This window comes from Mytilus galloprovincialis, chromosome 5, assembly GCF_965363235.1.
Source record: "Mytilus galloprovincialis chromosome 5, xbMytGall1.hap1.1, whole genome shotgun sequence".
NCBI lineage: Eukaryota > Metazoa > Mollusca > Bivalvia > Mytilida > Mytilidae > Mytilus > Mytilus galloprovincialis.
In genome coordinates this window covers 47940779-47966527 of record NC_134842.1, presented here as the reverse complement: position 1 = coordinate 47966527, position 25749 = coordinate 47940779, and the positions used below count along the sequence as shown (strand labels likewise).

General features: G+C 31.3%; 1 protein-coding gene across 19 annotated transcripts in view; it reads right to left on the bottom strand.

Annotated features, from left to right (window-relative positions):
- Window positions 1–25749, bottom strand: part of LOC143075936 (neurofibromin-like) — an 86174-nt gene that overhangs the window by 20501 nt on the left and 39924 nt on the right. For 8 of the 19 annotated variants that reach the window (XM_076251518.1, XM_076251523.1, XM_076251529.1 and 5 more), the window contains 18 exons: window positions 25300–25383; window positions 24680–24861; window positions 24024–24116; window positions 22174–22310; window positions 18528–18702; window positions 17806–17970; window positions 15573–15665; window positions 13833–14018; window positions 13192–13315; window positions 12578–12733; window positions 11466–11630; window positions 10874–10975; window positions 8986–9123; window positions 6847–7027; window positions 5759–5942; window positions 3619–3660; window positions 2787–2874; window positions 256–342 (listed from right to left, as the gene is read on the bottom strand). In XM_076251518.1, coding sequence (XP_076107633.1) covers window positions 256–342; window positions 2787–2874; window positions 3619–3660; window positions 5759–5942; window positions 6847–7027; window positions 8986–9123; window positions 10874–10975; window positions 11466–11630; window positions 12578–12733; window positions 13192–13315; window positions 13833–14018; window positions 15573–15665; window positions 17806–17970; window positions 18528–18702; window positions 22174–22310; window positions 24024–24116; window positions 24680–24861; window positions 25300–25383 — 2382 coding nt within the window. Of the gene's footprint in view, window positions 1–255; window positions 343–2786; window positions 2875–3618; window positions 3661–5758; window positions 5943–6846; window positions 7028–8985; window positions 9124–10873; window positions 10976–11465; window positions 11631–12577; window positions 12734–13191; window positions 13316–13832; window positions 14019–15572; window positions 15666–17805; window positions 17971–18527; window positions 18703–22173; window positions 22311–23139; window positions 23271–24023; window positions 24117–24679; window positions 24862–25299; window positions 25384–25749 lie in introns of all 19 variants that reach the window. The other 11 variants (XM_076251522.1, XM_076251531.1, XM_076251536.1 and 8 more) reach the window with 9 other exon arrangements.

Genomic DNA, 25749 nt, shown 5'->3' with positions numbered 1-25749 from the left:
TTTTTCTCATTGAGGAAGGCTGAACAGTGACTTATAATTGCTTATTTGTTTGTCATTTGAACTCGGTTTGAAAGTTGTCTCATTGGCAATCATACTGCATTTCCTTAAATATTTACAATTACATCACATGAAATACTGATAAACAGAAATGGGAATATTTGTGTATGCTGTCTAAAAAAGCTAATCCCTGTTCATTGTAATATCATAGAAAAGACTTGATGATATATTTAAAACTTAAAATACAGTTTACTTTACCTTGATAAAGCTATCCAGTACCATGTCTAAGAGATCAGCAACCTGGCCAATGTTTCCCCAAATCTTGGCTTGTATTGAGGGGTACATCTACAATATACACCAAGCTTTTATTGAAAAACTTGACTATATGTTTTCTTTCTAATTATGAAACAACTGATATAATATAAACAAATTACATTCAAGTAATAAAAAAAAGAAAATTAAAATATATTACTATCATTTTCAAAGATTAATATTTTGTCTCTAACAGTTGTATCCAGAAAATTATCTCCTATTGGTGAAAAAAAATCTTTAAAATAAGAAGGCAACAGCATATGTTCATACCTTTAAGATACTTTTGTGTGACAATAAGTGTTTGCATATTGAATTTGTTCAAATGCCATTAGATGTCACAGACCCAAAGTGATTTTTAGAATAGGCAGACAATTGAGGTCAATTGTAGTAAAGTGCCAGGACCTACAGTTTGTGCATTTCAATCCACTACACACATAACAGTGTTCCAGCTAGGTTTTCAAAAGGGCAGGGTGCCAATCCTGAAAAAGGGCATTTATCGCACGATATGATAATATGAAAAGGGCATATTTTAATAAAAGATGTTAATCAAACATTTGTGTTTATTCGTTGAACCACAGGTTATACAAGAACAACATCTTCAGCCCATATAGAACTCTATCTTTCTACTTTTAAGGCTGAAAAACTTGTCAAGCAGCTTGTCACACAAGTTTTTTTTATCATTGCTTGGCACAGTTGAACTTTATATGCAGTATGTTTTGAAAGGAGATCTGTTTCATACTGTTTCTATGGTCTACCACATTTTACCAGTTTCACCTTTCTACCCCTGCTGTGCTTGATGGCAATACAGCACAAAACAGCTGTGCTCAGTAAATTCACAATTTTAGGATATAAAGCAACAGTGAAAAATAGTATCAAAAATAAAGAATACAGAAAAAGATGACCAAGGCACCCTACCAACACTGCTACTAAGACCCTCTTTAACTTTTCCCATAACTCAAAATAAATACCTAAACATATATATTCTTAAGCAAGAAGTATGGAGACACATTTTAGAATATGTAAATGGGTTACTCAATGCTAGGAAAAAAATCAGATTGAGTTATCTTTCTTTATTCGGGTGTGCTCCTTCTTTGGAGGATTATAAACAGTACGTAAATATGATGTAAATATGATCACAATATGGCGGCCGATTTTGTTATTTTCGTATCAAAAATGAAGGCAGTCAATGTCAAATACGTCTGAATTTTCTGTTTATTTTACAGAAAACAAGTAAAACAATGTCTTCAACGAGTTTATAATGGTTTTCCAACTTTCTGTCATTACGTTTCTTCCATGAAACTACGGTGAACATCGCAAATTGTGCCCAAGTTGTTGTATGCACATTTCTTCAAAGATAATTGCCGACTGACCCATTCTATTTGAACAAATTAATGTTGATGATCATTAATGACCCATCCGATAAACGGATTACCTATAACAACAGATTATGACACCAGTTGTAACCATTGATTAGCTTGGGGTGGTAAGCAAAGTCATAATCTTTTCCCCAGGTAAAATTTCGTAATTAGCGTATCATATCAATACGCAAATTAATATGCAATCGATCTTCAAAAAAGGCAGGGCGCCCTGGAAACTGTAAAAAGGGCACAGGGCGCCACTCGGAAAAGGGCGGGCGCCGCGCCCTCTGAAAACGGCCTAGCTGGAACACTGCATAATCATTTCTCTTCTCACAATGCTCTTATATAAATATGTTTTGGTAACCATGACAGCATGTGTCTAATAGAAAGAATACCAAAAATATATAATAAATAGAAAAAACAAGTGAAACTGCGAGCTACTGCTCACTGATGATACCCCCGCCGCAAGTGGATAATATTAATAGTGTAAAAATATGCAAGTGTTCGGTAAACAGGAAGTTGTCGAGTGATGAATCTGAAAACGCATCACACGGTATAGCTGACTTATAAAAATCCTGAAACCAAATTTCAGAAATCCTTGTATTGTAGTTCCTGAGAAAAATGTGACGAAAATTTTTAACTTGGTTATCATGTGTAAAATCATACAAGTGTTCGGTAAACAGGAAGTTGTTGAGTGATGAATCTGAAAACGCATCACACGGTATAGCTGACTTATATAAATCCTGAAACCAAATTTCAGAAATCCTTGTATTGTAGTTCCTGAGAAAAATGTGACAAAAATTTTCAACTTGGCTATCATGTGTAAAATCAAACAAGTGTTCGGTAAACAGGAAGTTGTCAAGGTGATGAATCTGAAAACGCATCACACGGTATGGCTGACATATATAAATGTTGATACCAAATTACAGAAAGGGTGGATGTGTAGTACCTGAGAAAAATGTGACGAAAGTTTCATGGGACGGACTGACTGACGGACGGACTGATGGACGGACTGACGGACGGACTGACAGACAGAGGTAAAACAGTATACCCCCCCTTTTTTAAAGCGGGGGTATAAAAAATGATTTCTAATCTGAACCATCTAAATATATTTCATACCTCAACTTCCTCTATAGTCATTGTAATAAGTTTGTCAAGAATCAACGCCACTTTCTGTCGCTTGTTTTCATCTGTATGACGACAAAACCTGCAAGATAAAATTTCATAATTACACACTGACGAACCTAGCATAGCACAAATATACATTGTTTTCTTTTACTATATTCATACGGGTTGTTGTCTCTTTGACACATTCCCCATTTCCATTCTCAATTTTATTTAAATTTTTTTTTCTTTCATATTCGAAAAGAAATGACAAATTGGTAAGATTTTTACATAAAGAATATCAAAGTACTGTGAAAAGAATACTAGGAAAACCTGGATGTCTGAAACATGGATTGACATATTAGTGAAAAAATCATATTTACTGCTTATATGGACAAGAGTATGTAATTAGGTGCAGATTTTAATGAAATTCAGATTGGAAATTTTGTATGCATTTAGAACTCATTGGACTGCTCCTGAATCTTAAAAGAATTCTACAATCAATTAAAAATATACATGAAATACAAGTATATGTGTATTATGTATGTAAAAAAGCGTCACCAAGAATATGTTTTCCATTTCACAAAGAAGAAACTATATTTAAAAATTAAATGCTATTTCTATAATCATGATAATGTATTGAAATAATCTTTTTAATTTTGATGATAAACCAGTTTTGTTAAATTGGGCAATCATAATTCGATCAAATCTTTAGTTTTTGAAACCTAAAGGTAGGCTCATAAAGCTGCATTTTCAAATAATAAGAATTTAGTAAAGATTGCAAGTCTTAACATCAGCCATGGTGCCAAATAAATTCAGAGGGAACATTTTCTAAAAAGAAAATTACCTTTGCTGTTTATAATCGTCATCTAAATGTTGACTTATGTACCTAAAGGAAATGATGAAACAAAAAACAGGATTGTCAATATTAAATGGATTTTAATTTATACACATATATAAACAACAAAGATAATTTTTATAAATTTCAATGGTCTATGTGAATTTATACACATTCACATCTATAAACAACAAAGATAATTTTTAAGATTCATTGGCCTTAAATTAAACTCAATTAATGGAGGTCATGCTAGTTCAACCAAATAAAATTGAAGGCTTTAAAATAAGTATTTTCCATGATCTGCAAAATCAACACAACTTTCGAAAATTGTGCTGCTGCAGATATAATGTAAAGTAACTATAAAATAAAAACAACAGCAAATAATTTTAGATAAAAATAAAATGCTCCACTGATCACAGCCTGGTACGATCGCAGAGGTCAAACCCTGAGCAGTTGGGGCAAGTTTAGACACAATATTAAAGTTTGATACTGTCTGAATTTGGATTGTGATCAAATTTTTAACATAATATAGAATTTTGACACAAAATAAATATGGTCAAAGATGTAAAAAATCTATTGTGCAATACTGTGCAATTGAAGAATTCTTCTTGAAACTTTTCCAAAAATTTAAAAATTTAAAAACATTTTGAAGAAAAAAATATGACTTCCAAAAATAAAAATGGACCCCCTAGAGTAATTACCTCATTCACAGCCTTCCCTTTGTGGTATGTAACCTTGTAGTACAATTTTAGAGAGATCTATACACTTAATTTAACACATGTTATTGTCTGAAAACTACAAAAATGCTTGTCTTTGTTCCTTTTTTGCCACTTTATAATTCCTTTATGTTTTGGGCAATTACCTTCAAAATCAATCACAGCCAAAAACATTTTGAAGAAAAAAATATGACTCCCAAAAATAAAATGGACTCCCAACTTAGAGTAATTACCTCATTCACAGCCTTCCCTTTGTGATATAGAATCGTGTGATATAATTTCAGAGAGATCCATACACTTGCACAAAATTAAAAGTCTGAAACTGCTAAAATACTTGTTTTTGGCCCATTTTAAATCCCTTAATTTCTAAATTGTTGGAACCATGCAAAACCAAATAAATCAATCCAAGCCTTCCCATTGTGATATAGAACCATTCACTTTGACTAAAGTTATTGTCCGGAAACCAAATGTTTCTTTAGATGACGAGGACGACATCATAGCATTATACAAACCCCCCAAAAAAATTGCAGTGGTATAAAAATTTTATAGTGTTTTTTTACATGCAGTCTATACACAAAAAGACATATTTCACAAAATTTTAACTGATTGTATGTATATCTGAAATAATCAATTCTTCATGTATATAAGTTTCACTTTTTTTTTAAATATTTAGGTACAATTCTATTCTAAATGCATACAAAATGTAATAATTCTTTGGATTTGCATATTTAATCAACTTGACCCTGAATGGTCTGTTGGAATTTTTTTCGTAATAAACTCTTCAATAAACACCATGTTACTGAAATTACTTTTGTAATCTACGAAAACATTATGTAGAACTTTCCTTTCCTATGTCAACACTATGTCAAAATGTGTTTATATCTTTCATAAAAATCTAATTGCTTTCTGTCCAATTAGGTAGTTTTTGCTTCTAGAACAAATTACATTTTTTATTTTTTGCCTAATACAGTTGATTCGTTATTATTTTTTGTTGGGTACCAATTTTTAGGTTCAGCAAGTAACACATTTTCTATAAGGGCTATTGCAGAAAAAAATGTATGGGGGGGAGGGGGGGTTGGAAGGCACATTATATTAATAATACATGGGTGATGGGTATCAGAGCAACTTTTCACACAATAATGCACTATAATTCTCAATTACAATTGTCTGGGTGGTGGGTGCTGACAAAAACTGCCTTCCAACCCCCCAACCCCCCCCCCCCCCCCCCGCCTCTACATTTTTTTCTGGAATAGCCCTAAGGTTGTATGCAGACATTCAGAAAACCACAAATTTAAATATCAAAGAAAATGCTATTTTTCTTCAAACCACTAAATTTGGTATAAACAGAAATAAATGAATCCACAGTATGCTGAAAATTTACCACCACAACATTTTGTTCTCAAACATTTAAACCTAATGTTAGTACACTTTACCTGGTAAGATTTGGTAACCATGGTGTGATGTACTCTAGACACAAATGCTTCAGTTCAATGTTAGAGTTTCCAAAGCCCTGAATACATTCCTCCAGAAACTCTAAAGTCAGATGTGGTTCATTAGCTGCCAAAGTCTCACTGATTGTCTTAATAAAGATAGTGTTGTTGGCTGGTATACATAAACCTAGAGGAATAATAAAAACATTTTGTAGTCTTTCAAACAATGAGGCTCCCACAGGGTACCCCCCTCAGGTCGCAACGTCGCTTTTAAATTCGTCGAGAGGTCGTTTTAAAGGGAAATGTACAGGTCGCAGGTCGTTTTTCCTAACACAGAGGACGGAAGTTGGTCGGAGGTCGTTTTTTCCAAATTTTACAGGTCGCAAGTCGTTTTTAGAAGGCCCTGAGGTCGGAAGTCGACTCTAAAAAGCACAGAGGTTGCAGGTCGTTTTTGACCCTGCGGGAGCCTCAACAATGTCCAAAGTCAAGAGCCTGTAATTCAGTGGTTGTCGTTTGTTTATGTGTTACATATTTGTTTTTCGTTCATTTTTTTTTTTTTTTTACATAAATAAGGCGGTTAATTTTCTAGCTTGAATTGTTTTACATTGTCTTATCGAGGCCTTTTATAGCTGACTATGTGGTATGGGCTTTTCTCTTTGTTGAAAGCCTTATGGTGACCTAAAGTTGTTAATGTCTGTGTCATTTTGGTCTTTTGTGGATAGTTGTCTCAATGGCAATCATACCACATCTTCTTTTTTATATAAAAGCTAACACAACTTTTTTTTTATCTATGGAATCACAATTACTTATTTTGACCAATTACAAAATTTTCATTTTTACAAATATTGTGATTAGATGGTTTTCCAAAATAAAACTGCATTTAAAGTGTTATAGTATTTTTTGAATGCAGCATCTTATTAAACCATAAACATAAATCTCTCACATTTGTGCTTTGATCAATTATCCCAATAATTAATGACATTTCTGAATTTACAGTTCAATGGCTTACTTTGATAGCAGAAATAATTGCCCAAATTTCAATATTGATGGTAGAGAATTTCCTACAATTATCATTAATCCTTAGTACTGACCTGTTGTTTCTAACAGCTGTCCCTCTATTTTGAGATCAAACGTCTGCGTCAGAGCACACAGTAAATTGTAAGCAGCAGATCTAAGACTAGGATCAGAGCTGCCTAAGTTTAACAGAGCTACATTCAATAACGTTCCAGGGACATCCTTAGGTCTGATCTTTGTATGGACTGTTACAGTGTCCTGCAACATAATTTATCACATAAGCTGATGGCAAACAAAAATCATAAGTCAATTTATAATAATCACACATTTCATCTAAATTCCTATTTTGTATTTTCACATTTAATCATTAAACATTTCTATAAGGTCAGTAAAACCTTTCACTTTCTATTACATACATGTATTAAACCTAGTGAACAAACAAAAAATTGCAAAATTTCCCACATAGAAATTTATCAAATTTTCTTTCAAAATTAAATTACCTTGAAATATTTATACAACATGTTACCATTTATAATTTCTAAAAATTATATTGATATTTAGTTTCACTTTTTTGTACTTGATCATTGATTATAATCACTGTAGTTGGTACTTCTGCACTGTCATGATTAATAAAATACATTTTTAAACATCCCCTTTTATAAATTATAAACGAGAATGTGCCCAACTGGCACTATCATTTTCCATGTTCACTGGACTGTAAAATTGAAGTAACAAGAATGTGTCTTAAGTACACGGATGCCCCATCCGCACAATCATTTTCTATGTTCAGTGGAACGTGAAAATGGGTTAAAATCTCTAATTTTAAAGTTGATTGGACTTCAACTTCATCAAAAACTACCTCGACCAAAAACTTTAACATACCTAAACCAAAAACTTTAACCTGAAGCAGGACAGACGGACGAACGGACAGACAAACAGACGAAGGGACGAACAAACAAACAGACGGACAGACAGACCAGAAAACATAATGCCCATAAATGGAGAAATGAGGGATAAAAACTCTAATATGGAATTAAAATTAAAAAGATCATATCATAGGGAACATGTTACTAAGTTAAGTTGATTGAACTTCAACTTCCATCATAAACTACCTTGACCAAAAACTTTAACCAAAACTTTAACCATACGGACAAAATAACTATTACAGACAGACAGACAAATGGATGCACAGACCAGAAAACATAATGCCCCTCTACTATCGTAGGTGGGGCATAAAAATCTTAACTTTAAATGTCCTCCGGCAATGTTTACCTTATCAGAATTTGTCTATTTTTTTTTATTATGTCCCTTCTTATCATATATAGCTTTTAAAGTTAATATTTTATATTCACACATCTGTGGCTTTCATGGATATATCTCCCAATTGATACGATATTCCCTTGCTTGCATTTCCTATCATGATTTTCCTGATAGAGGGTGGATGTTCACAAGGAAGATATTAAACCAAGAGTTCCAAATGGTGAAGTTTAAATCATCCCTTCGTAAATTTTACAGACGCCATCAAGAGTTGGTTGACCGTTATGGAATAACTGTTTCACAAATGATATCGGATATGTTCCTTACTTCGTAACTACAATCCCCTTCCCTTTCATGAATATGACCTACCGAATTAGACTATTTACCGGATTTGTTATCACATAAGCAACACGACGGGAGCCACATGTGGAGCATGATCTGCTTACCCTTCCAGAGCATCTGAGATCAATCCTAGTTTTTTGGTGGGGTTCGTGTTGTTTATTCTTTAGTTTTCTATGTTGTGTCATGTGTGCTGTTGTTTGTTTGTCTTTTTCATTTTTAGCCATGGCGCTGTCAGTTTGTTTTAGATTTATGAGTTTGACTGTCCCTTTGGTATCTTTTGTCCCTCTTTCAAATGTTTAGGTTTGAACATTCCTGATGAAGAATAGTGCTTAAATGCACCAAATGTTTAAATCAATGTATTGGATTTCTATTTTTAGTAAAATACATTAATAAATTACTGCCTTTTTCTGCACTTTCTCCTCTTGACTGAAATTTTTAGAAAATTTTGTGAGGGCTCTTTCACAGGTCAAAAGAACTCCCCTCTTTTTCCATTGTGCATTACAAAGTGTATAAAATGTTGTCTCTGTTAGTCTATACTTACAGATTGTGAGAGTTCCCATCGTGTTCTGATATGTATGATATCATGTAAAATGTTGTCTCTGTTAGTCTATACTTACAGGTTGTGAGAGTTCCCATCGTGTTCTGATATGTATGATATCATGTACAATGTTGTCACAATCATTATGTATGAAGGATAAAGGTCCGCTCTCATTGGATATTGTCAGTGTAAACTGGTTGTCATCTACTAAACACACCTGATCAAAACAATAAACAAATATAAAGTGAAAGAATTTAATGTAGTATTATAAAATATATGTAGCAGACCAAACCATCCTAGTCATTTGTTGTTTTTACATTTCAGATATTGCATGTCTTAAAAAAATCTTCAAGACATTTCGGCCATTGGCCTTCTTCAGTTCTTTATTTTTTCCTCTCAACTACATGGCTGAAAAGAAATGTCAGCCATGTAGTTGAGAGGAAAAATAAAGAACTGAAGAAGGCCAATGGCCGAAACGTCTTGAAAAATTGGTTTATTTATACAATTATAAAAAGTATGTTCCCTATTGGAATTTTGAAAACAAGGATTAAACAAGAACTATCTTTAAAAAAGATATCCAACGTATTTAAATTTGAGTATATGTTTAAAACTATCATTTCCATAACCTTCAGAAGCACAAAGATACAATTAAAATAATGTTTTCTCTGTTTGTGTTCAGTATTCTCGGTCCTCGTATCTTTCTGTTTACATTCACCAAAACCCCGCGGAAATCTCACATGCGTAGGTGCGTTCTAAAAGTCATGTACGTTCGTACAACAAAGTTTGCATTAAAAATTATATAATTGTCCCGAATAAACAGCTGTCACGGATGCAAAGAGCTATTGGAGAAACAATTATTTTAATAAAATATAAATCTTTGTAAGATCTAGTCAAATATTTTTAGTTTTTCACTTGCTTTCCATCACAATATAATTAACGAGACATTTTTTCAAACACAACCAAATCACCCACCATGACAGCATTTTGTCAAATCACAGAAAGGATTTTCGAGCATGCGTATTCTGTTGTCATAGTTAAGCGTCCTTAAGTTCAAAGGGCACAAACCGAAACTATACCGACTACGTCGGAAAAAATCTTGCAAGTGAGGAATGCTATTTCAAATCTACAAAAAGAATTTTTAAAAGTGTCCTTTTCCCTTTTGGTATGGTTAACATAATTCATCAGTAATTTTGTAGAGTATGATTACCCAAGATATAATAGAAATCATAATATAAACCATCATTAACATGATCCTTCTAGAAGGCACATGTCACCAAGAATATGTTTCCATAGGTACACTACTATGCATGTGTCAATCAATACATCATATTTTCTACCTGAGAAGTTCCCCCTTGTATTGATTATATTACTCAAGAGAAAGACACAATTCAAATAGTTTATTTCATTATATAAAAAAGAAGATGTGGTATGATTGCCAATGAGACAACTATCCACAAAAGACCAAAATGAAACAGACATTAACAACTATAGGTCAATGTACGGCTTTCAACAATGAGCAAATTTATATTATTTATATTGTATGTTACTGTGGATTCATTATTATTCGTTGGATACCAATTTTCGTGGGTTTTGTGGGTACAGATAAACCACAAATTCAAATATTCAACGAATAACATATTTTCAATAGGCTTTTTATGCAGAGATTTGCAAAACCACGAAATCAAATATCCACGAATATGCAAGTTATCAGCAATCCACGAAAATTGATACCCACGAACAAGTTATCAGCAATCCACAAAAATAAATGAATCCACAGAATTCAAACTGTAAAAATCATTAATTATACAAATTCATTCCAATAAATACACATTTCATTATCTTTAGTACATTGTCATTCACTTTTCTTTTCCGGTTGTTAGCTCGTCTACAGATTAAACCAAAAACCATGTGACCATGGAACAAAACCTGTCAAAATGGCAGCAAAAAGGTAATATTATATCACTGACCTCCTCTATTTCTGAAGCATAATAGACATCATTTAACAAGACCTGGTGTCCCAGAACTCTCAACTTCTCTGCTGACGTTATCTGTATGGCATTAGGACCAACCTGAAAATAAAAAAGATTATTACAACCATTCCTTCAACCACAATCAAATCAAATGGTGTTTGCTTGAATACTCTTCCAAAGCATTTAAGATAACCCTGGTTATAACTGGGGTCTGTCTTGCTCAGTCTCTAGGTTTCTGTGCAGTGTTCTATTTCTTATGTTATTTTTCCTTTCTTTGGACATGATGTTGTTTGTATTTCGACTTTTAGTATCTTTGCTAGTCAATTGATATTTTACCTTTAAAGTAGATTTGGTATCAAATAGTGTCATTGCATTTATTTTATTTTATCTTGATAGTATTTTTGGAATCTTTATGAGACAGTTTAGGTGCAATGTTATATTTTACCTTAATAGTAACTTTGGTATCTGAGTGTATTGTTTACATTTTACTAGAATTGTTACTTAAGTATCTTTATGAGACATATCACATGTTACCTTAATTGTGACCTTGGTAGCTTTATGAGTACAATGTTATATATATATATTGTACCTTTATAGTAACTTTGGTGTCTTTATGAGACAGTTTCAGTGCATTGTTAGAGATTTTGAGATCTTCTTCCAGAGACAGTGTTGATCCTGGTAACTTGATCTGGTCTGGTTCTATAAACTCATGGAGCTTTGCAGGATGATCAATAAACACCAACTTTCTGTTACCCTACAAAACAGACAAAGTGTAGAAGATTTAGAGGATTATTATTTATCAATAATGACCAAATATGGCTTGTTTGGTTGTGCTTTACCGCACAGTTTATGATTTCAATGTTGTCTTGTATCCATTAATTGGCAGCTATTATGTTAAAATGTTATATGCATTTTCATTATAATTAATGTTACAAAAAACAAAATTTTGAAATAAAGGTTCTGAATTAAAATAATCTCTGACCAAACAAAAAGATACATAATGTAGACCTCTTCATTTTAGATCTGTAACTAAGATAGGCTAAAATCTTTTCATATTATTAAGCATACTCTCTAACCAAAGAACTTCTTCATTTAGAGGTTATAGTGATCAATGTTATACCTACCCTGAGTGGAGTCAGGATCCTGCCATGATAATTTGTATACTCTCTAACCAAAGAACTTCTTCAGCAAGAGGTTATAGTGATCAATGTTATACCTACCCTGAGTGGGGTCAGGATCCTGTCATGATATTTGGTATACTCTCTAACCAAAGATATATTTAGAGGTTATCTTGATCAATGTTATACCTACCCTGAGTGGAGTCAGGATCCTATCATATCATTAAGTATACTCTCTAACCAAAGAACTTCATTTAGAGATTATCTTGATCTATGTTATACCTACCCTGAGTGGAGTCAGGATTCTGTCATATTTGGTATAATCTCTAACCAAAAGAACTTCATTTAAAGCTTATCTTGATCAATGTTATATCTAACCTAAGTGGAGTCAGGATCCTGTCATGATATTTGGTATACTCTCTAACCCAGGAATATACTTAGAGGTTATGTTGATCAATATTATACCTACACTAAGTGGAGTCAGGATCCTGTCATGATATTTGGTATACTCTCTAATCCAACTCTCTTACCAAATGTTCTTTATTTAGAGGTGATACTGATCAGTGTTAAGTTATATACCTACCCTGAGTGGAGTCAGAATCCTGTCATGATATTTGGTATATTCTCTAACCCAGGAGTTACAGTTGTAGATGTAGGCCTGCACAATGTTTTGATAGACAGCTTCTGGCATGACCACAAACCATTTAGACAGGAAATCAGTCTGCGATATACGAAAAAGCTAATAAATAAATTCACTTAATTGGCATTATATCAAATACAGTAAAATCAGAAATCTTTGCATACATTTAGTGTTGGACCATTTGACTGGATAAACAATTGTTTTATAATGTGATTCAGGAGATGCTGCAGAAATACATTGGCTTCAAAATGTAAAATCAAATTTTAAATTTTAAGTTACCTGCCTCATTTGACTTTTCACAATAATATAAACATTTCAAAACATTTCTGAATTATCAGTTATTCGTTTTAATGGTGTAGAGAGAAGTTTGATTATCTATATCATGTTGATATCATATCAGTAATTCTTTTTAACTGTGCCTAGGCATTCAATCAGTTGTAAGCTATATAAAATTGATCTTATATAAAATAATTTCTTTTGATTGCACATGTGTAAACAAGTTTTATCAGGTTATCCTCCCTGTTTTAGATTTTTGCTTTGCATGAAAGAAGACTTACTCTGAATCTGTTTTCAGCACATGTATGTGTGAAATCTATAACTAGTTCAAATGGTTTATTATAAAATGGCTTAAGTGTCAATAGCACATGGTAGATCAACAAATCACCATTTATTTCTCCAACTCTGAAAATACAAATAAATGCATAAAAAAAAGGTCTTCGGATTTTAATAATAAATATCACATATAAAGCATAAAAGGAGTTACAATAAATTTGAATAGAACAACTGAACACACCATGCACCTAGTGTATTTCACAAGGTAGAATACCTGTATGTACATTTATACTATACTATAAAGAGTAATTTGTTTGCAAGGGAACATTTTTTCAATAATTTCTTTCATGGAAGATAAAATTGTGTAAATATCCATTCACGCATATTTGATCTTAAAAGAAGATAATAAGAGCAAATAAAAATTCCAAAAACAAAACTTTGTGAATAGGTTTGGCACTAGAAATTGTAAAACTCTTCGAAAATGAGCAACTATTCAGTTCTGTATATTCATTATCATTCATGGAATACCAATTATTGTGGAATTATCAACAAACAACAAATTTTACATAGGCTTGTATGCTTCCTAAATCCATAAAATTCTTTCTCACAAAAATAACTGAATCCACAGCATGTCTACCTTACTTACTTGTATCTTCTAGCAATATAATAGAAGACAGGGTGTCCCTGTTTACTGGTCCCAGCTTGGTAGAATATATGGAGATTTTTCAGCGATTTGAATTCATCCTTTTCATGCATGTTGTGTTTTGACATGATCTCCTCAAACTTTGTACTGGTCATATCCATACTGCTCCACCTACAAGGCACAAGGCTTCTATTGTTTACATGCTTTCACTGTTCTATGATAAAGGCATGGCTTCCAAAACTGTACAAATACTTTGGTACTTTACAGCCCAGATGGATTTTGCCATTTCCATTATAACTTGCCTAAAGCTGGAGAGGGCAAAACTTCTACAAACTCCCCATTAAAGCACACATTGATTTTGCCATTTCCTCTTGCACAAAGAGGGGTGGATAAAGTGAGGTCAAAAATTCTATAATGTTCTCTGTGCTTATCATATAGACTGGACATGACATTTCTAACATTTCATCATAGGAATTAAACTTGATATACATCGTCACATATTTATCAAGCGTTTGGAATCAATGTTTGAATAAATATGTTGTTAAATTGGGATGGCAGATGTGGTTCCCAAAGATGGGCATGTGAAAGTGAAAATATCCCTTTTGGAATGTAGAATAATTTTTATTTCTTTTCCTTTCTTAATTTTTTTAATGTGAGGTGGTAGGATGGATAGGTTAGACTGTGTAATGAAAGTCAATTTAAATTAATTTTGTTTACACAAAGTAACATTAGGTCTGTTTAGCCAAAATGATACTATACATTAGGTCTCTTTAGCCATAATGATACTATAACTTTTTAATCATTGCAAATAAAAAATTGTAACTTAAGGTCTCTTATGGGTTATGCTTTCTGGTAGGTAAAGAGGCTTCAAGAGTGTAAACTTACAGTAGCAGTGAGCTAGTAGTTATGCATACAGCATAGAAATGAAATTTAAATAAATATTTTATCATTCGACAAAAAATAAAACAAAAGTAACTGTTAAAGCACATATAAATTGAGTGTTGATCAATAACTATTAAATACATTTAGGCAGATCATGAACTCTATAATACCTTTATTCTGTAACCTCATGAGACATTATCAATTGGATTTTTTATTAGCCAATCAAATTCTAGTACAGGTGACAAAGAGATGACTGAAAAGCCTGTTTTAACAGTCTGTTTGAAGATTTTGAATAGGTTATAAGAATTTATATTTCGATTTAGATAAAAACAAACAGAAACATTTTATGAAGTAGCTACACACCTAAATGGTCTAACTGTTTAATTTGCCAATTTCAAGTATCAATCAATGGTATTAACATATTAATAAACAAAAATAGTTGGTGATCATTTTATGCATCAGTACACACTTAACTTGTTTACCTGTAAAATTTGCCAGTTATTTCAACAGGTCATTACATCACCAATTTTCATAACCTGAAATACTTGGCCAATTTCACAGAATACTTTTCCTTTTAAAACTGCAATAAACGGAATTTCTTCAAACACATTTACGATTACAAACATAAGGGTACTGCAAAATGATTTCTAGCTGGGCCAAAATATAAAATCAACATAAAGATGGTCAAAAATTGAGCAGGAAAAGCTGGCTGAGCATACCTGAGTTCATCCCTTGATTTTGTTTTTGCGTATCTCAATTTCAGATTTCTGTGTAATGTTATTTGTCTTTTGGTCATAACATTGTCTGTCTTTCTTTAACATCTGAACTTGAAACTGAGTGAGTTTATAAAAAAAAACTTACTGTGAGTCCAACGGCCTGTGTTCTGGAGGTCCCAAGTAGGCCAGTAAAGTAGCCATCTTGTCAAATGGTCTTCTTCCAACAGCCTTGTGATCTCTATAGGTCAAAAGTTCAAATAAGGATTATTTAAAACCATGTTGTGGCAAGACATCTTATTTGATTGTATTTTATCAAATAAACAAAACTGAATAATACCTCAAAAATTACTTATACCATTTACATGCAAAATATATTTCCACATGGAAAATATGGCCACAGTACTGATATAATTAAGTTTAACTGAGAATGGCAACAAAAGCATAAAACAATATATAGGCTTTTTAATGAAATCGATTATAAAGTCTTTAAAAAATCTGACTGAGAAAAGAGTCCTAAACCTTTTGCAAACAAAATCAAATTTTAAATTCCCAGATATTTTTGAAGGTTTATTTTTACAAGTAATTCAGAAATTTAAAGAATTGTTAATTTTACCAAGATGTTTATTCAGTCATCTGCTTAAAACCTGTACTAGAATTTGATGAGCTAATAAAGGCCATCATGAATGTCTCATTAGGTTACTGAACAAAGGTAATTCAATGTCACCAAGATGACATGAAATATTACCACAACTGCAGTATTAAGACACTGCAATACCATTTAAGTGACTATGTTTATCTATCTATCAAATACTGTGAAAGTACTTTAATTTGTGGGGTACCAATTTTCGTGGTTTTTGTGGATGACTTTATCCACGAATTTAAGTGTCCCACGAAATAAAACATCCATTGTCCAAACATAACATGGAAAGATCCCCATGAAGGTTTGACTACTGGATATAATCTAGAGAATATATTGAATAACCTCGAATCTGAGATTACTTTAATAGTAGTCACAGAACTACAATTGCATGCAGAATTATACCAATCTAATCTTTACTATCCTAAACTGTACAACTTTTGATCTTTTAATTTTCATAAAAAAAAAAATTTTCAATGAAAGTCAGATTTCCGGTATTAATATGCTAGTATGATAAAGTGTTCATTTTATATCCACATAGTTCTCGTACATATGGGAAATAATAATTTCATGCTGGGCTTGATTTTGATAAGAATTATTTGACAATTCAGGATATGTTTTTACCATTTGTTTATGATACTGATTTCTTTAGGTGACATGTTTATGGCCTAATTAACACCTTTGATGGTCCTTAATCTGTTGATCACTTAATCTTGGATTAATTAGTGTTGTCACTACGATTTACACGGGTCAACGTTTCTTTGAAATTTCCTTCGAGTATTTGTAACTTTCGTTTCTAAAGGCTTTAATTTTTCAATTATTATTTTTTTTTTAGAAAACTAAAATCCACGAATTTAAAAACCCACGAACATGTAAATATTGCTCAAACCACGAAAATTGATACCCACCAATTAAAAAAGTACTTTCACAGTACATAAAACACATTTACCCAGTATACATCCCAGTCTTTCCCAGATCTAGAAATTTTGAAATTCAGGTATCATGAACAATTTTTTCAGACAAGATGGAGTCTCTTGGCTATACTTTCAGGAAGGGCAATTACCCAAAGATCAGATGCAGCTCAGTATGATCTTTGAGTTTGACAGAAATTGATAATTCTGTGTATCGTTTACTTTCCTATGCAATGCCAATACAGTAGGATTTTGAAATTTTGAATTCTCTTTCTACTAAACTGAATAATCTCATCATGCTCATGTCACTATATTCATTTTATTCTCAACTGAGAAAAAATCAGATCACTTGATTTGCATGAGATGAGAATTATCATTCCGAAAGATCAAATGTAAATTTGAGAAAATATTGATAAAAGAGGTTTATACTAAAAAATTAATTTTTAATCTATTGTATAGCTGGATAAATATATATAAACTAAGTATTCATTGCCAAATCTCATCATTTACTGGACATTTTTCATTTTACAGTTTTTCTGTGATTGGTATAAATGTCTAAATAGAGCAATGCTATCTTTCATGTGAGGATAAATTCGATAAAAGAAGTTAACTTCCAAAATATTTCATTCATTATATGTTTCAAGTTTTCCTACTTTGTCGAAGAGACAATGAAATCCTATATGGACAAAACCACATATTTTAACCCCACAAAAATGTATATTTCTACAGTATTTACAGAAAAAATTATGAGTTTTGACAATGAAGTTCTATACATACGTACAACACCAGTCTACATACAACATCTATAAAAATCAGAAAAAAACATTTGCCTTTTTTCTCCTGTATACCTGCTACTGGATAAATAATCGCCAATTTTTTCTTGATTATTCCAGAGCAGGCGATGAAGAGCCAGAACATTGGCATCATTGATAAAAGAGAGGCTGTGGTTACCAGTATCAGGAATGTCACAGTCTGATGCTATCTCGGTGAAAAATCTACAAAACAAAACAAGCAGAATGTATTCACCGATTTGATCTACAATTAGGTGTCAATCTTTAATACATCAGAAGTAATTTAATGGAATATTTTTCAAATTGCTGTAATGTAAATTTTGTATTTTGAAGCCTTTAAGATAACTAGAACATTCCTTTCACTAGATTGATTGTTAGTTGCTTAATGTCCAGTGGCAAATATTTTATTTATGTTCAGGATGACATGTAAAAAGACTTCAGTATTTCAAGAAATTGAACTTATGTAAGATTTTAGTTGACAGTGATAATTTATATTATGTGCATGATCTAACTTTTTCAATATGTATAATAACCAAGAATTGTGTTTTGATGAGGTAGATAAGTGGCATTTTTATTTTCCAAAAATTGATATTCAAAAGAGAAGGTCGATGTTTGACATATTTTCCAAAAATATTTTCTATTTTCTACTCATGAAAGTCAGGTAAGTAAACCTAATTAATATGCAAATATCTGATTTTACAGCCTCTATGTCTCATCCACATGACTTAATATATGCAAGACAAAAAAGTAAATATATTCACCTCCTCCCGGCTTCAAAGTTTGTTTTGAGGAAGTCATTAAACGTCCTCATGTGAGTTTCCTTGGTAAACAGGAGATGGTTGGCAATGTTCTGCATGATTTTACACATCAACGTCAATCCACGCTTCACTTTAGTTGATGGCTCCTCATCAATTATACCAGATTCATATGGCGACACTAAAAATAGCATGCTACATGTATACTACAATCTAAACATAAATCATCTGAAGATGCATACGATTATTTTTTTTCAACAAATTATATTCAGATAGCAGTTATTTTTGGATCTAGACTGGGTTATAAGAATGGAAAAAAATGTTCTATTTTCTAGAGAGAAAAAAAAACACATTCTTGATAGATAGTGACCTCTCTATTTAAACCCTGCAATACAGGTGACATAACATTTATAGTTACTCTTTAATTTGACTTGCAGTGATGTGTGTGATTTAACTATGAAACTGCATTTCTTTCAGTTTCCAATCCAAAAAACTCTCCCCATACATTTCTTTCAGTTTCCAATCCAAAAAACTCTCCCCATACATGTATTCTTAAAATCATCTAAGCTGTAATTTATCTTTTCACAGTTAATGCTATAAAGTTTTTCAATTTTCATTTCTTATTCATATTGCAGACAATGCTAATATGTTAAATATATGTATATCACTTACAATGCTCATGAATGTTTATGTTATTTAAAACTTATTCTATTTTCCTCATCAAAATGACATTTTAAAAGCATATAAACAAAATAACAAATACTTATATGTCTGACTAACATCATTTTATCATTTTCATGATAAATTTTATAATATCATTTCATTTAATTTTTCTTTTTTTCTCTTTCTTAAATTTTTTTTTACCATCAATAGTTAGAATAAGTATGTTTATACATAATCATGCCTCTATAAATATGGAAATTCAGCAATCCAAAAGCACACATTTTAATTTGATATATTAGGGCATTTTCATCATGCTTAATATTTTGTTTAGTATTTTTTCCATGTATTTGTAGAGATGACATTATTCTCCGTTTATGCTAAACATCAAGAATAAGGCTTGGATATATATTATTAATGCACAACGCTATATATTCTGCAGCAAAACACATATCAGGGACAAAAACATTACATTCCATGGCAAACACAGTCCAACTCATAATATGTTATTTTTCTTTTACATGTGTACGTAAAACTTACTTCCTACTAAAAATTGCAAGCCATACATATACCAGTTTGTTTGATTGGGTGTTTTTTTCTTCATGTTTAACACCACTTCAGCAGCTTTTGCTACATGTACATAATGATGGCCAGTTTTTTATTATTGGAGTAAGCTTGAGTGCATGGAGAAAACCACCAACCTTCAGCAGGAAACTTGTCAAAAAAGTTTGAGTCGAACATCAGTCTCCAACAGTAAAGTTCACACTCAAAACCTTAGAGTTGACAGGCTAGCATTCAAAGATGCACTGCAAAGACCACTCGGCCACCAAATGTTTATTTTTTTTACATGTATCTTTATATGTTATATGGATATCTTTTTTTTTTTAAATCAAATTAATAATTTTATATTTACAAATGACTGCAGCGAAATATTAAAAAACACAAATAAGTAATAATATAACATATAAAGATTATTTTAAAAATAAGAATAAAATATTTTAAAAAAATAATTTCAAATATTTGAGAAAAAATATTTACAACATTTAGTGCTGACAGAAACGTATCAATAAGAAAAGAGTAGAAATTATGAAATGGTGTGCTACATGTAAGCAAAATATCTTGCAATAAAATTGTTTTGAATTTTAAGATTTGCATTAAGACCCCCTCCTCAATGAAAATCCTATACCTTAACATACAATATATTTTGTTTGTTGATTTCCAGTTTCCAATATAATGCTTTAATATTAAGGTCATTATATTTTGTTCTTTTTGCTTTCAGAACTTTTGGTAACAAGCTTACCTGAGGAAGATTAGCCCAAAATATGAAACGTTCGAAAATCATATGTTTTATCTTTCACTATTTTTTTATCACAGATTTATTTTATTGACACCCATCACCAATACTTGTGTTTCTATGACAACATACAATGTAAACCTCCATATGAACTGTCATTTCAAAATCTTCTATGAACAATTTCCATTTTGATTTTGTAATCTGTTCCACAAATTACAAAAATGTTACATGAAATCGAATGTTGTTATATTATTTTTTTCTAGATACATATTTGCTCACCTTCAAATTAATTATAAATTTAAGGCTTGGTATTGACAATGCTAGATAATAACTTTGGGGCAAACTGTAATATAGGGTTATTGCATGAATATTGGGGAATATTGTCCCGAGTAGAATTTTATATTGCACAAGCTTGCAAGTGCAATATATGTTCTACAAGGGACAATATTCCCCAATATTCATGCAATAACCCTTTTATTGTATAGCAATATAATATTTAAAAGTAAAAATTGGTTTAAACTAAGATTTTGTCGTTGATGACGTCATAAATTTTGAAGAGTTATTCCACTAGTGCAATAATATATGGTTATTGCATGAAAATTGGTCATGTTGGTAAATATAGTCCTGAGTAGATCATGTAGATAGATTTTTACATTGAACAAGCTTTCAAGTACACAATATATACTCTACGAGGGATTAAAATTCACCTATATTCCTGCAATAATCATTTTATTGTATAGCACAGCTTTAATATCTGATGTTGCTAATTTGATTTTTTTATTATTATTATCATTCTGTATGAAATAATTTGTGTCTATACACATGACAACAAACTAGTGTATTTTGATTGATAATTGGTACTATTTATTCTTTTTGCCCCTTTCTAGCCCACGTTTCCCCAATTTTGTGGAATATATTTATGTTATTTTCCAATCTCTATATAATATATAAATCCCTTGTGAAAATAAGTTGGTTAGATTTTTCCACTCACCTTTAATAATGACATACAGCAATAGTTTAAATATATTTAAATATAATGCTCACAAGAAACCAAAAAGTTAGAATATTAAAAATCTGAAATTAGTTTAATTAGTCTTTTTAGAAGTTAACTTTTGTGTTAAATCGCAAATGAGTTAAAATCAAACTTAATATCAAAACTACAAACTCAACCAAAATTTCATCAATTCCTAAAACAAACCAAAATATTCTTTTAGTAGAAAAAAATATATCAACTAAAACTGCCAATAACAGAATATCACCCCAACTTGATAAATTACAACAAAAAGCTTTTTTCAGGTTTAATTGTGAGATTTTATAGTGGGAAAATATTGAATTGCAACAATAAAACAAAATTATAAAAAAACAATACAACTGAAGACAAAATGGAAACCAAATTAAATCTTAATAGTAATGAATGACCTTGGAAAAGGCCAGAGGACAAATTATTAAATGTAATTTGGAGAATTAAGTGTTTGGAACATTATTGAGTGTCAAATCAAGAAAACAGAAGTTATTTGCGAACAAAAAAATATTTATAAATATAAAATTCAACGAAAAATAAATAAAATGATGAAAAATAAATAAAACTGCCAAATATTCTGCAATCTATTTATAGCTTAGTATCTCACAAAAAAATCTTCAAAATGGAGGTTTACATTGCATAACACCACCACATCTATTAATAGGAATCTTTGTTACCTATAGCAGGGTTGATGAATCGTAAAAATATAACCGTTCCTATAACGGTCCACACGGCTTCAGCGCTACTTTGCTGAAATCGCTGAACCACGACTTGGTATAAACAGTGGCACATACTCCGTAGTTTTGATGGAAACCTGTCAGTAGAAGGTTAAAGGTCAATGCAGGGTTAGCATACGACAAGCTCTAGATACAAGTGGCCATGCCAGTACTGAAAGGTCAAAGGTAAAAGTGTTACAAGCAGACCTTCATTTTGTTGATGGTTCATCCGTTCAATTAAATTCAGGGTCTTTTTCATAAATAATTTTACCACAAAAATTTATTGTTACTTATACTGAAATATTCAGGACTTAATTTTCATGATTTTCAGATGTTTTACTGGCATATGATAAGTATGCAAGCAGTTCTTTTAAAATTGCTGTTGTTGGGTTTTTTTTCCAAAATGAATTAAGAATATGTTGCTCTTAACTTTAGAATCAAAACCATATATTAATAAACTTCATGCCTATTTTGTCCACCATACCGATTCCAAAATATAGATAAATATTTGTCAAAAAAAATTTTATGTATTGAAATATCATTGTTCCATGAATTAAATTACCAACAAACAAAACCAAATTATTGCTGATTTGGACTTTATTCTCTTCAAAGTAGCAACCAATTTGTTTTTAAATAGTATAAAAGAAAATGGAGGATTGACTTAAAACTAGGGTAAAACTTTTAACTGACTACAATCCAGGCCTGACATTAGTTTCAATTAGAAAGGTGCTGGGTAAGTGTTTCATGGTATGTTCTGATTATTGATTTCAGCCATAACTATAATACAAACATTCAATACAAATAAATCTAAATAATATTAACGTTCATGAAGCTATGAAATGATTTTCTAAGCGACTGACGAACGATCAACAAAATTCAGGATGTAATAAGAAAGATTCTGCAATAGAAATAAAATCTGCATGTTACCTAAAGCTGGGTTGAAAAACCTCAGAAATATAACAGTTCCTGTGGCATGAATGCTGTGTACTTGTGGGAACCTCATTGATATCACTTCGTAAGTACAGTGACACATTATACGTAATTTTGGCGGGAAAAAACTGAAAATTATCATTCAAATAAGAAATCAACTAAACAAAAATTGGTCCATTACTGGCATCTGAAAAAACTAAAATATGTCAACAATTTAAATAACTATGTCGTAAGAACTAAAAGAATATATATATGTAGATTAAAAAATGCTTAAAGCTGTTATCCTAATGTTAGCGAGTTAAAGGTTTGGTTGACTTGCTTGCTTTGTTTGTATAAATATTTGCTCAAGCATTGTAATTAAGATTTAGATCTACAATAAATAGATAGGCTGGGCTTCAACATGTATACTTGCTTAACTTCCAATAACATTTATAAGTATAATGTATACAAGCCCCTCTTATCTATTGATAGCAGATGTCAATCTTAGTTACAATGCTTGAGCAAACAAACTTTACATACAAAGCAAGCAAGTCAACCAAACCTTTTTACTAGCTTAAATTATGATAACAGCTTTAAGTTATCATACATGTATTCCTATCAGTTTCTGAATCGGATAGCACTCTTCAACTATTTTCAAATTAATTTTCAGAATCAAATACTGAATAATTCTAAAGTTTCAACATTTTTCTTAAACAACAAAAAGAAGTTTAATTTTTCTTATATGAAAATGAATAAAATAAATGTATATAATATATATATAAAGTTTTCTTCTATTATATAACTGAAAGCGAATGTTTACTGGATAGAAGAATGAAAACTATAAATGACATACGCAGATGAAGACTATTATAATATTTCATGCTAAACATTGAAGTACATACGAATGAGCTGATTCTACGATGGCATTGAATACTTTCTGTGTGATCAGCATCAGATGTCTTTTATTGTCTTCTAATTTTTCTCCTTCCTCTATTCTGAAAACAACAACATCAACGTTTAAAAAAAGAAAGATTACTTCTATTACTTGCAAACAAAACTACTTTGAGATTATACATGTAGTAGTAGAAATTTGGCAACAAATGATTTATATGCATTAAATCCTTTAGAGGCTTTCGGTCCCATAATTTTGAGAAGTTAGCAGATTTGAAATTATATGTTAAACACATTAACTTTCTTAAATATGGCAACAAAAAAAGTTATTTGTAAATACTTTAATAGTCAGTTATTAGTCAAACAAACTACAGATAAATCTGTTATCAAGATGACCTCTTTTAAGCTAAAACTGCAGTAAAATCTGTTTAACATGCCACTTCTTTTAAGCACGAACTACAGTAAAACCTTTTATAAGGGTTACAAAGAGAAAACCTGTTTCATCAGTTCACTCTCTTATTGTTACACTGTGCTAATACCTTTACACTTTTGAACTCATTTCAAAGGTCATCTCTTATAAAGTCAATTTTCTCTGGTAAGGTCAACTCTCTTATGGTGACCTTTGTATACTAGTTTGACTTATTTCAATATTTGCTAAAAATAGTACCTTTTAGGATCTATTTCATATGATTCCTTTTGTTCTTTCTCCATGACAACCATTTCCATTATTAATGGATACAGTAAATCTCTTAAGTACTGCTGGCCATAAAATCTGAAACAGTATGCCATGATCTTACTGGCAAGACTGTTACCCCTGAATAAAGTCTGCATACAGTCAGCTATTTCTACCTATTAATACAAACAAAATAAAGCTACAGATATTTAATTAAAGAACAATTGTGAAAACTCTTAACTAGTCTATTTCAAGAATAATTTAAAAAAAAAAACAGTAATTCTAAGAGTGACATATTTGTGACTTTCTATTGCAGGCGCAGATCCAAAGGGGGGGTTCCGGGGTTGGAACCCCCCCTTTTTTTGGGACGATCAATGCATTTGAATGGGGACATGTAATTGGAACTCCCCTTTGTCCTGGGTTAGGAACCCCCCCTTTTTAAAATGGCTGGATCCGCCCCTGTATTGTTGTGTTATTTTCCTTTTTTCAAAACTCAAAAATAACTATTCTTTCTAATAAACATCTACTACAAGATGAAAATGAAATACATTATGCCTACAGAAAAGGAAGTTCACACACATTTAAAAGTGCTTTAATAATATTATTTTACAAACCTCTTTGGAGAACATGTTCCACAAAAGCTGATACAACAGGTGTTTAGCATCAAATAAGTTGACAAATACTCTGGCAAGCTCATCCTAAAATAAAAATAGGTCAGAAAATAAGATCTCAATTGTTCCATTCTCACATTTTCCACTTTTCTCTATATATTGAAACATTCATTAAACAATTAGCTAGACTATACCGGTTTAAGTACACTTCTGTAAAAATAGTTTAGAAATTTGTGTAATGCCTTATATATTTTTCACACATTTTAATGTTTTTAATTTCTTTGAATTTTTCTCACTTCAAAAATACTGCTACAGCTACAAGAGATCTTTCTAAACATGCAGGCAAGGACAATTACAAAATAAATTAGTTCATCAATATCTAAATTAACCACTACATTCATTATCAGTATGACTAAACGATCAGGATAAGGGCAAATAATGTGTATCTAACAT